This window comes from Cyrtonyx montezumae, unplaced genomic scaffold (assembly GCF_038088225.1).
Source record: "Cyrtonyx montezumae isolate F1298 unplaced genomic scaffold, pur_monq_1.0 scaffold_3, whole genome shotgun sequence".
In the NCBI taxonomy this organism is placed as follows: Eukaryota; Metazoa; Chordata; class Aves; order Galliformes; family Odontophoridae; genus Cyrtonyx; species Cyrtonyx montezumae.
Genome location: NW_027072034.1, coordinates 160067719 through 160079216, shown reverse-complemented (window position 1 = coordinate 160079216; position 11498 = coordinate 160067719). Strand labels below are relative to the sequence as shown.

Sequence of the window (11498 nt, the reverse complement as noted above, 5' to 3'; positions counted from 1 at the left end):
AGAAAGAAGAGGAGAAAGAGGAGAAAGAAGAGAAAGAAGAGAAAGAAGAGAAAGAAGAGAAAGAAGAGAAAGAAGAGAAAGAAGAGAAAGAAGAGAAAGAAGAGAAAGAAGAGAAAGAAGAGAAAGAAGAGAAAGAAGAGAAAGAAGAGGGGAGGTGAGGGGAAGGGAAGGGAAGGGAAGGGAAGGGAAGGGAAGGGAAGGGAAGGGAAGGGAAGGGAAGGGAAGGGAAGGGAAGGGAAGGGAAGGGAAGGGAAGGGAAGGGAAGGGAAGGGAAGGGAAGGGAAGGGAAGGGAAGGGAAGGGAAGGGAAGGGAAGGGAAGGGAAGGGAAGGGAAGGGAAGGGAAGGGAAGGGAAGGGAAGGGAAGGTCTTTGTGGGTCCTTGGTTACGTAACAGGGACAAAAAACACAACAAAGAGGTGGAACTGACTCTGTATTAAGCCCTACTGAATGGAGAGTCCATCTACTGGGACAAGGTCTTTAGAGTGGGTGGTGGTTTAGTGGGCATGGTGATGATAGCTCAAAGGTTGGACTAGATGATCCTAGTGCTCTTCCCAAACTTTATCAGATGTCACGACGTTTTGATTTGTGCTTCTTCCACCACTGACACAACAGCGCCTTCACCTCGATGAGGAAAGCCAAAGCACCAAGACACGACGGAAAATCATTCAACCCTTCATTGCGGATAGACAGTTCTCTAAACCCAGGGAGGGGGAGCGGTGTTGCAGCCCCCTCCATTTATTCAGCCCTTCTCCTCAACCACATCACCGCCGCCATTACAGCCCGCCTCCCAGAGCGGAACTACAACTCCCATCATGCCCCGCGCGGCACCCCGTGGGTGGAGACGGGAAGACGCCGCGGTGGCCGCTGGGAGTTGTAGGCCGGACCGCGACGACGCGGCGGTGACTGCCAACGCGCAGCGGGCGGAGGACGAACTACCGGCTCCCGGGAGGAAGCGGGGGTGGTGGGGCCGGACAGAGGGGCAGAGGCCCGGGAGCGGGATGAGGTGGAGGCCCGGGAAGGCCGCTTCTTTGCTTGGGGTTGCGCTATGCACCCGGCCGCGGCCGTGTGCTTGGTGTTCTGCGGCTGTTGCAGCAACGTGGTGTTCCTGGAGCTGCTGGTCAGGTGAGGGGGGAGGGAGAGGGGGGGGGGGGGTTGGGCATCGCAGCGATTCCCACGTCAGCTTTAGGGTGTTGGGGATGGAGGGAGCGGGCAGCTGCCCCTTGGGGCTGTGTCTGAGGGATCTGAAGGGGGAGGGGATTTGAGGGATGGCACTTTGGGAGCTGGGAGCTAGCTTGAGGTTGACCCTGAGGGGTTTTGAGGTTGTGAGGGGATGGGTTATGGAGCACTGTGGCATCTTCTGGGCCCCAAGCAGAGGTTGAGGGTATATTGCTGTACCCTGCTGGTCCCTGGCCTCGCTGCTTGACCTTCTGGTGGGTTCTGTGGTGTTGGGGGGGGGGGGGGGGGTGTCCAACTGGTGCAGATGCACCCCAGCATCCCATCGTGGATATAGGGACTGCCATGCGTTGTTCCCATCAATCTCCTTCACCCTTTCTCTCTGCTCCCAGCTCCTCATAGTGTGGGAATCATGAAGAGAAGATGCACAGGAGCTGGCTAGGGACAGCAGGCAAGGCCGAGGGAATGCCATCTGTCTCCAGATACCATCTTCTGCAGTGTGCCCAGGTGGCCAAGAATGGCATCCTGGCCTGGATCAGGAATGCTGTGGTGAGCAGGACTAGGGAAGTAATCACGCCCTGTACTCAGCACTGGTGAGGACTCACCTTGAGTGCTGTGTGCAGTTTTGGGCACCTCAATACAGAAAGGACATTGAGGTGCTGGAGCAGGTGCAAAGAGGCAACAAGGCTGTGAAGGACCTGGAGAATATGCCCTATGAGGAGCTGGGGCTGTGTAGTCTGGGGAAGAGGAGGCTGAAGAAGGGAGACCTTATTACCCCCTCCAAATACCTGAAAGGGACAGAGCAGGGTTGGTCTCTTCTTGCTGGTGACAGGTGACAGGACAAGGGGAAGTGGTCTCAAGTTGTGCTAGGAGAGGTTTAGGTTGGATATAAGGAAAAACTTCATTACAGAAGGGGTTGTTCAGCATTGGAGCAGGCTCTTCAGGGAAGTGGTTGAGTCACCATCCCTGAATGTGTTTAAAAATCATCTGGATGTGGTGCTCAGGGAGATGATTTAGCAGTGGGTTGTTAGGGTAGTATGGTTAGGTTGAGGTTGGGCTTGATGATCTTGAGAGTCTTTTCCATCCTGAGCAATTCTGTGATTCAGCAGCCTCACACAGCAGCAGAGCCAGGGCACTGAGGATGAGGAGTCCTGTGCAGTGCTTAGGGTGAAGGTGAATTATCATGTGGCAGAGAAAAGAGGGCTGATGTTTAGGATACATCTGAACACCGCATCACCTTCCTCACCCTGATGGAGGAAGGCTGGTGCAGCCTGGAGGAGCTGATGGTCTTCTGGTTTGGTTTCCAGGTCAAGACAGCCAGCAAAAGTGCTAGATCTGACTGGGAAATATAATGATTAAATAGGTTGTGTGTCTGCAGTCGTATTTAGTCAGCATGGAGTGGCACCCCCTGGCTGACTGTTGGATGCTGTGTGCACTGTAATAGTGCCAGGGCTTTAGAAATCATAAGCCTTAAAACCTATCCTTACTTCCTCCCCACCCATCATTGTCTTGGATTATTAGAGAAAAGGGAGTGGGAAGGAGAGCCTGGCAAACTCCAGTAGTAGGGTTCTTTGCTTCAAAGTGGAAGACCAGTAACACAAAGTTGCACAATCACTCAGCAGTCACTGGATAAATCAAGAAGCAGTTCTTGGAAGGAGGGACAGTCTAGTGGGGGATGACAGAAGTGACTGAAAGAAATTTGCTTAGGGTTTGTGTGGAAAGAGTAAAGGAATGAGGACTGTTTAGTCTAAAGATGCTGAAGGACAGACAGAAGACTTTATAAGTGTGGAGAAAAGGAGCTGGGCTCTCGAGACAGGACAAGAAATAATGGGCTTCAGTTGCTATGAAAGTGATTTAAAGCAGGCCAAACAAACTGGTTTGCTCCCTCTCAGTGTAGCGAAGTGGGTTCCTAAGAGGGAGGGCAGGGAAACTCCTTGTTGGAGGTTTTCAAGTGCAGGTTAAGCAATCTGCTGTCTGAATATTGGAAGGAGGCTTGAGGAGGGCAAGAAATACTGTTCAGTTCATCCCATCTCCTGCATTCAGAGCCTTTTCTGATGGCATCCTTTTCTCATTGGTTTGTGAGTCCTAAAAAGATTGTGAGTCAAGCACACGGGAGGATACAGCCTGGGTTTGTTTATTTTTGTTGTGGTTTTTTTTTCTGTTTGCCTTTTTATTATCTGTCAACACATAACCATCTATCAACATTTTATTGGTAATGTGAGGGCATATGTACGTCAAGTAACTGGATGCAAGGATCTATGAACTGGCAGGAAACAAAAGGCTAGTGCTTGAAAACAGTCTTGACTTATGCCGGGTTTACTCTTGCTTTATGTTTTCCTGCAAAGATATGGTTTACAATCCTCTAGCCAGGCCTCTGTCTGTGATTCAGTCTCCTTTTCCCTCCTGCAGCCTGGCCTCTGTCTCAGGTTCACTCTGTTCTCTGTTCCCTCATGTAGCTTCTGAACCCTTTAACCACACTGAACAGCAGGGATTGGATCTCCGTGGATCATTAATCTCTGTAAAATGTGGAAGTTGGCAGGTGGGTAGAGGGGAGGCACTCAGGCTGGTGCCATGGAAAATACAGGGAGAAGATGGCCTTTCCAGGAGCTGTTTGGTGGCAGGATATTTATGTGAGCAAGCTGCATGCTGGTGCAAGAGGGACTTGGCAGCACGCAGCCTGTCCATTAAGTCCTTGGCTTCAGCTTCTGTCTTGCACCAGAGGAAAGGGAAGTCCTCCCTGTGTCTCCCTCTGCAAATAACAACAAGCTTTCTGATCATCTGACGTGTCACAGCCTCTCAACAGCTGACAGCGTGCCTGCTGGGAAATCCTCTCCTGCTCCATGTAAGCTTCTTAGGAAGAAGGCAGAGCCTGCAGCAGGCACACCCACCAGGAGAGAGTGAGCTGAGTGTTGGTTTATTGTCAGGCTGTTACTTGCTCTCCCTCGTGTGCTGTTTTTCTTCCCCGAGGTCAAACACACGAGGTGCATTTACTCCAGATGGTATCATTTCTGTTACAGGGTAGTGATAATCACAGTGCCTGTGTCTCTCTGAGGGGATGCTCAGCTACCAGGGTCTCTTCTTTGAGGTCAGACACCGTTTTGTGCCTTTCAGTACCTTCTGGTGTTTGAAAACTTCAGTGCAAAGCACATCACATTAACAAGCTCACTGTCTTGCCTGACTGTCCTGTGGCATTTAGAGCTGTGACCTTTTTGGCCTCCAGTGATGAGCTGTTGTAGGCTCCTTGCCGGCACTGAATGCAGCAGGGCAGAAAGGAAGTTTGCTGGGTGAGTTTAAAGCAGCTCCAAGCTGATGTCTGTGTGTCTGATGGAGTACAAGCAGAACCAAGGCCACAAAAGCCCTGCTCACTCAGGGCTCTTCCTTCCCCTGGTGGAAATGGGAGTTATCAGACTGCCTTGCAGTCATTGTCATCATTTCACCTGGCAGGGGAAGGGACTGCTGCACGTTCATGTACACAAATACAGCTGAGTCAGTGCCTGCAGGGAAGTGTTCAACAAAAGCAATATGAGAAGCTGGGTGGATGAAACAGTCCCTCCAGGTTGATGCTCACTGTGGGACTGCGAGCTGCCAGCCAGATCTTACTACATCCCATTGCACTCTGTGACATTGCTCTTTTGCTTGTCTTTCTTCTCCACACCTGCAGGCAGTTTCCAGGATGTGGGAACATAGTGACATTCTCCCAGTTCCTCTTCATTGCAGTGGAAGGTTTTATCTTCGAAGCCAACTTCGGGAGGAAGCGTCCGGCCATACCAATGAGGTACAGTGAACCTGAATGTTTTCACTTGCCTCAAATCGACAGGCTGCAGTTATCTCAAGAAGTGTTTAATAAAATGGCTTATCCTGCCCCAAATCCTATCTGTTCTGCTCATTGAGAACCTGTCGTGCCTGGTAAAATACCAACTGCTTCTTTATTGAGAGTACTTAATAGGAAATTGCTGTCAGATACGCACCTGTCTGAGAAACAGGGCAATGTTTTGTACATTTAAGAATCTGCTGTGGTTGAGTAGCTCTCTCTCTCCCTCTGTGGCTCAGTGCAGTGAATGTGGAAGGGAGAGTTTTGCTGGAAATCTAGCTGGATTCACTTTCACTTTTCCACATCAGGGCTTAATTTGTCCCAGGTATATCCTGGCGTGTTCATGCTCTCCTCTCTGGGCACTCCGTGGCTGATGTGGTGTGAGGAGGTTTGCTCCTTAGCAGGCTGCCTGGCCTGCAGCAGAATGCTGTGCTCAGCACTTGGGACAGAGACCCTCATGCTGAAGTTTGGGGCAGGCAACATTTGTGTCTGCATGACAGCAAGTCCCCCTAGCTTAGCTGTGGGACTGTGGAATTGTCCAGCCTAGATTTGGGTGGTTTCTCCTTCTGTTCAGGGTAGCGATGCCTCAAATTGAATTCTCTCAAATAAAGCCTTGTCTTAAACCACAGTCCTTAGGTGAGAGGGGTCTGGAGGAAGCCCGTGCTGAGAGATTCCAGCTGGGGTATCCTCAGCTCCCCTTTGCTTCTGCAGTCAGCACAAGTGAGCTAGTGTAGATCGGTCCACTTCCAATTTTAAAGACTTTCTTGCTGCATCCATATTCTGCTGATCTCTTTGTTACTCCTTGTCACACACCAAGAGTTAGGTGGGTTCCTGCTCAAGTCCAGACCTCTCTTTGTACCATTGTCTTTTCTCAGGGTGTCTCCCAGCGTGCACAGCCATGAGCTGATTTTGCTGACCGCCACTTTATGTTTGTGTTTCAGGTACTACCTCATCATGGTGGCCATGTTCTTCACTGTCAGTGTGGTGAATAACTATGCTTTGAACTTAAATATTGCCATGCCGCTGCACATGATCTTCAGATCAGTGAGTACTGCCATGCTGTCCTCTCCTACCTAGTGTGACATCACCTCTGCAAGCACTGTCTCTGGTGCATCTGTTCTTCCACCACATTTTTTTTCCCTGAGGACAACAAAATCTTGTGCAAAAACTGAATTCCAGTTTAACTGTGGGGAGAGTGACCTTGCTGTGAAGGCTCAGCTCTGAGTGTTACTTTCATAATTAGCTATTCTTAGAGGAGGAGACTGAAGCTGGAACATACTTTCCTGAGGTGGTGAGGAAGTAAGAGTGACAAAACCAAGCCCAAGCTCTGTCTGTTAGACTTGCATGGGCTCAGTTGCTGGACAGAGGGACTCAGCTTTCCTTTCTACCTCAAAGCAAAATGGTTTATGTCCTGGTATAGCTGCCTTTGTTAAAAGCTGGATTTGGCCATATGTACTGTTCCTGCCTGGGCCTCTGCTTTGGAAGATGTTATTAAAATACATTTTCACTTCAGTGGTTGCACACGAGTGTCTGGCTAAAACATCTATTGCATCTTTGTTCCCAAAACTCTTGGCTTGATTTCTTCCTTTCTGATAGCTGAAGTGAGACCCCCTTCCCCCTGTCAGGCTCCCATTGTGCCATTTCACTTGGTGCCTTTGTGGTAGTTGTACTGAACTCAAGGTTATTTGTCTGAGGAAGGCAGCCCAGGGCAAGGAATTCTGTCATGCTGACCCTCTGTTTTGTTTTTCTTTCTTTTTGTTTCCCAGGGCTCTCTCATAGCAAGCATGGCTCTGGGTATCATCATTTTGAAAAAGAGGTAAATCACAACCACTTTTCTTACACTGTCACGGAATTCGTACACCATTAAGTGCCTTAATCCTCACTGTGTTAAGTGCCTTCCTGTCTCCTCATAAATATCCTTATAGGAAAGATGGGGCACAGGGTATGCCTGGTCTAAAGGTCTTTTTCAACACCCCCACTGCCCTCATTCCTTCATTTAAGGCAAGTGGAGGCTGAAGAGAGTTTTTACAGACCACAGTGTTAGCTCTTTTCTTTCACATCCCACAATGGCTCCTCAAGGGTGGGTATGCTGGCTTTAGCTGAGATGGAGATAGCTTTCTTCATAGCAGCCCACGGAGTTCTGTGGTTTGGCTTTGTGACTAGGACAGTGTCAGTAACACACCAATGTGTGCAGGCTTCCTCTTCAATTGTTTTGTTTGGAACTCTGCCCCTCTGCTCAGTAAGTTGTCCTTCTGTCCCCAGCAATGTCCAGCATTAGGAAAAGGGTTTGTGCCCATTGGGCCGAGTTCGTAACGGTGTAACAGAACAAAATACAAGGCAAAGGAGAAATAGATGAACCGTGTAAATCTGAGCTGGGTCACTGACATTTCTCTTCTCTCCTGTGCAGATACAGTGTGTCTAAATACATGTCCATAGCCCTGGTTTCCATGGGAATCTTTACCTGCACTTTCATGTCTGCAAAGCAAGTGGTAAGGATTGGAAGGGGCCTGAAGTTACGGCTGTGAACATTTTTGACAGGAGGAGCTGCCCTTGGCACCTTCGTCAGTCTGAGTGTTAATAGAGAGGCAAGACATCTCCTAGATCTCCCTGAAAGGATTCATTCCTGCAGTCTCCTCATTTTCCAGTGGGCCAGTGGGAAGGAAAACACACAGATATGTCTTAATTACAGATGCCTTTTACCCTGGGTTACTCAGGTTGCTTCTTGCCGAGAATAAACCATTATTGTTTTTTGCCACAGAGATAACAGCTAAAGAGCTATTTTCTTTTGCCCTTACTCCAGTGTGTTGCAGTTAGGAGCAAGCGAATCCTTGAGTTTAGTTTCTTCTACCAAGTGTTTCACCATTTACAGGTCTGCTTCCCTGAGTGCCTTGACCATAAACCAGTTTTAGTACCTAACTGGGACATAGTCAGAACCTTTCTTCCTTTCCTGTATCCCCACTCTGACATGGGGACAGCAGAGACTGCCAGTGGGCTATTTTTGACAGCTTTCTAAGCAGCACTAGTTATTTTTATGGTTTAAGAGCTCATTCTCTGGCCAATCCAGGGCATTTCTTTAAGAGAAGTGCCTTTCTTGATCAGACGTTAATACGTTTAACTGGAATCTGCTTCGTTCCTCAAAGCAGAGTGGAAAGCAAAATGTGCTGTAGTTGCTGTTGCCTCCGTTCAGCTGAGGAAGCCACTCTGGAGAGTGTGAATCCTTGGGCATTCTCTTCTTTTTGGGCTTGCTTGAAGCATAGCACAAACCAAGAGTGGGTTAGAAGCAAGTTTGAAAGTTAACTGCAGAGATGTGGTAGCTCATGGTGACCGTTGTGTCTCCCTCCACCAGGCATCTGACTCCAGCTTAAATGAAGAGGACGGACTCCATGTTTTCTTGTGGTGGCTGCTAGGTATGTGAGCACTCATCTCTTGCTGACATTCAGGCAAGACCCAGCTCTGTGAGGTCTCATCCTTGGCCACGTGGATTGGGCAAAGCACACTGAGGTGGGAGTCCATGCCTCCAGCCTAGATTTACTGATGGCTTTTCAGGGAGCCTGGGATTGATATTTCAGCAGTAGTTACAAGCAGCTGCATCCCTGATATTCCACTAACTCTGCTTTCCAGGGCTGTGATCCCTGCTTCAGAAGCGTTGTGGCATCTCAGGCTTTGTAAATAAGATACCCAAGGACAATTATCAGTTTTCTACCCATCTTGCCAAGTCTGGGAGCGTTGGCTTCTCTCAGTGTTCTCTTTCACTGGAAGCCAAAGCACAGGAGTCCTCAGGCTGGATGACTTGAGCTGAGCCATGCTTAAGCAATGCTTCCAGGCTGTGCTTCTCTTCCAGGTATTGCTGCACTCACTTTTGCCCTCCTCATGTCTGCAAGAATGGGGATTTTCCAGGAGACGCTGTACAAGCAGTTTGGGAAGCACTCCAAAGAGGCCCTTTTTTACAACGTGAGTCACTGCATCTTTTCTGTTTCTTTTCCTGGGCAGAGAGCTGCTCAGAGTCCCTTTTCCCTCCCACCCGGCGCTCTGATCCATACAGGCAGCCCTGTGAGCTACTTCAGATAATAGTGGTTTCAGCTGTGTGTCGTCCTCAGACCCCAGAAGTTTCCTTTGCAGGTGCAGCCCATCTGATGAATTTTAAAAAGAGGAGGCCTGGCTTTCTGAATTTCCCCTGCTCAGCACTCTTCTCCAAAACAGTGCTTTGCATGGTGGAGTTTACAGCCTGTGTACTTGGGCTGTAGTAGATCCTTCTTCATCCCATCTTCCCCCTTTGCTTCCTTGAGGGAAGGAGTTTGTTTGCTGCTGTGGGTGCACAGAGCGTGTTAAAAGCAGGCAGATTTCCTGGGGCAGAAATCCAAAGAATCACATTCTGTGAGGATAGAGCAGTGAAGCATACTCTCTCACGCACAGAGATGTGTGAGGCTGGTTTTTCAGAATGAGAAGTGAGTGGATTCACATTATCTGTTAACATTGTGTCTTTCTTTACCTTTTCTTTCCAGCATGCGTTACCACTCCCTGGCTTTGTCCTCCTGGCCCCAAACATCTACCACCATGCAGTTCTCTTCAGCCAGTCTGGTGAGTGTTGCATAGATGGACCCTTGTTCTTGCACCTTTCTGTTCTCTGGAAAATGCTGGATGAAGCTTTTGTCATTCGTGGATGGGAGAGACATATTCTCCCTCCTTGCATCTCCTCCTTTGTGTGCCTACAGCAGGTATGTTTTACTTGAAATTATTAATGCTGAGAGATCTCCTCATCCTTTCTCCCCACAGAGCCATTCCAGATCCCAGTGATTGGCCTGACCATGCCAATCATGTGGTTCTACCTCCTCATGAACGTCATCACTCAGTATCCTTCCAATGTGCAGCTTGACATGAGCTGTGGAGATAGCAGCAGGATGGGGGAGGTGAAATGGGGTGGGGATGCTGAGCCCTTGCTGGCCTCCCTGCATTTTGGGAGCTGATGTTTGTGTAACTCCTGGAAAATTCAGAGTGGAATTGAAGCTGGAGCTTCGGTGTTTTCCAGAATGGCTGAAATCTGCTGCCCTGCCACCACCTCCCCAGGGACAGGCTGGCTGGTAAAAGCTCACAGTGGTTCTGCCAGCCAGTAGAAGGGGCAGTTAACAGCCACTCACATAGTGCAGTCTCCCAAGCAGCAAGGGCAGATCTGCAAGTCTGGTGAAGCCAGGATACCCTGGGAAAGGGGGGCCCTTCGATGACCCATTTTCTCACTGTTGACAGGTTAGTGTGCCTTACAGCTGCTCATGTTCCTCCATGAGACCCCACCCCGTTGATCTGCCTTTCCTTTGCCCCCTTAAAGGGGAAAAGGTGACTTCTGTTGATATGCTACTAGTTACAGATGGGAAAGTCTGATTTTAGTTTCCCTTAGCTCCATTGCAAACGCTGTGTGCCATTAACCTTTTGCTAGCACATCAGCTCTGAGTACTCTAGTTGGAGGAGTTTTGCTCTCCCAATAGAGCAGGCTGAAGGGGATTTTGGAGAATCCAGGGCATCCCCAAGGTTCAGAGCTGTAGGACAGCTGAGCTGAGAAGGGACTTTTATTCCCCTTGCAACCAAACTGGGGCGATCCATTGCCAGAGCCTCGGCATTGCTGAAGCTAGGAGAAACCTCCCTTTTCAGCTCTGATGCCCCCTAACCTCCCACCCCCCCAGATACGTCTGCATCCGGGGTGTCTTCATCCTCACCACGGAGTGCACCTCCCTCACCGTCACGCTGGTGGTGACGCTGCGCAAGTTCGTCAGCCTCATCTTCTCCATCCTCTACTTCCGCAACCCCTTCACGGCCTGGCACTGGCTGGGCACTGCCTTTGTCTTCGTGGGGACTCTCATGTACACGGAGGTGTGGAACAGCCTTGGGCCCCTCCTGGCCCGCTGGAGGAGGAGGCCGAAGGAGGACTAAGCAGCTGGGGACACTCTGCAGGGACCTTTTTATTGTTTTATAGAGCAGAGCAGCAGGAAATCCCCCACTTCACCCCCCACCCTGAGGGGGTTTGTTTTTATAATGCAGGGGAGGTGTTGGCTGTGCCAAGCTCCTGGGAAGCATGGAGCCTGTGCTGGGAACCTGCCCGGAATGGATCGTGGTGGGAGGATGAGGTTATTTTTGAGAGGGTGCGTTTCTTAATGCAACCCCTTTTGCTTCCACCCTCATGGAAATAACCCTTTTAAGGTAATTTCAAGTTCTTGATTAGGATCCCAACCTCCAGTCCTCCCAGCTTGGTTGAGCTGCACCCTGAGCCTGTTCGGTGCCGTCCTTTAACAGCCAGCTTACTGGAACGGGTGGCATTGGGAAAACAGTTGGTTAGGGGACAGCAAATACCACTGCATCACCTTTTCAGCTTATTCAGGGAAGCACTCTCAGAGCTTATCTTGACTCCTCAAATGTTGCGCTGATACCTGATGAGGTGGAGGGTGCCAGGGGTTCCTGCTTCTGGTTGTCTTTAGTGCAGGTTGATTTTCAGTCACATTCTGCCTCCTTTTTTTCACCATCCCAAGTG

At 49.7% G+C, this 11498-nt stretch overlaps 1 protein-coding gene across 1 annotated transcript; it reads left to right on the top strand.

Moving 5' to 3' along the window:
- Window positions 1–918: 918 nt before the first annotated feature.
- SLC35B4 (solute carrier family 35 member B4) lies at window positions 919–11279 on the top strand. The gene is made up of 10 exons (XM_065743831.1): window positions 919–1122; window positions 4835–4948; window positions 5926–6028; window positions 6751–6800; window positions 7392–7473; window positions 8331–8391; window positions 8826–8935; window positions 9487–9562; window positions 9758–9833; window positions 10657–11279. The coding sequence occupies exons 1-10, from the start codon at window positions 1046–1048 to the stop codon at window positions 10901–10903; spliced, it is 996 nt and encodes a 331-aa protein (XP_065599903.1). The 5' UTR covers window positions 919–1045; the 3' UTR covers window positions 10904–11279.
- Window positions 11280–11498: the final 219 nt, after the last annotated feature.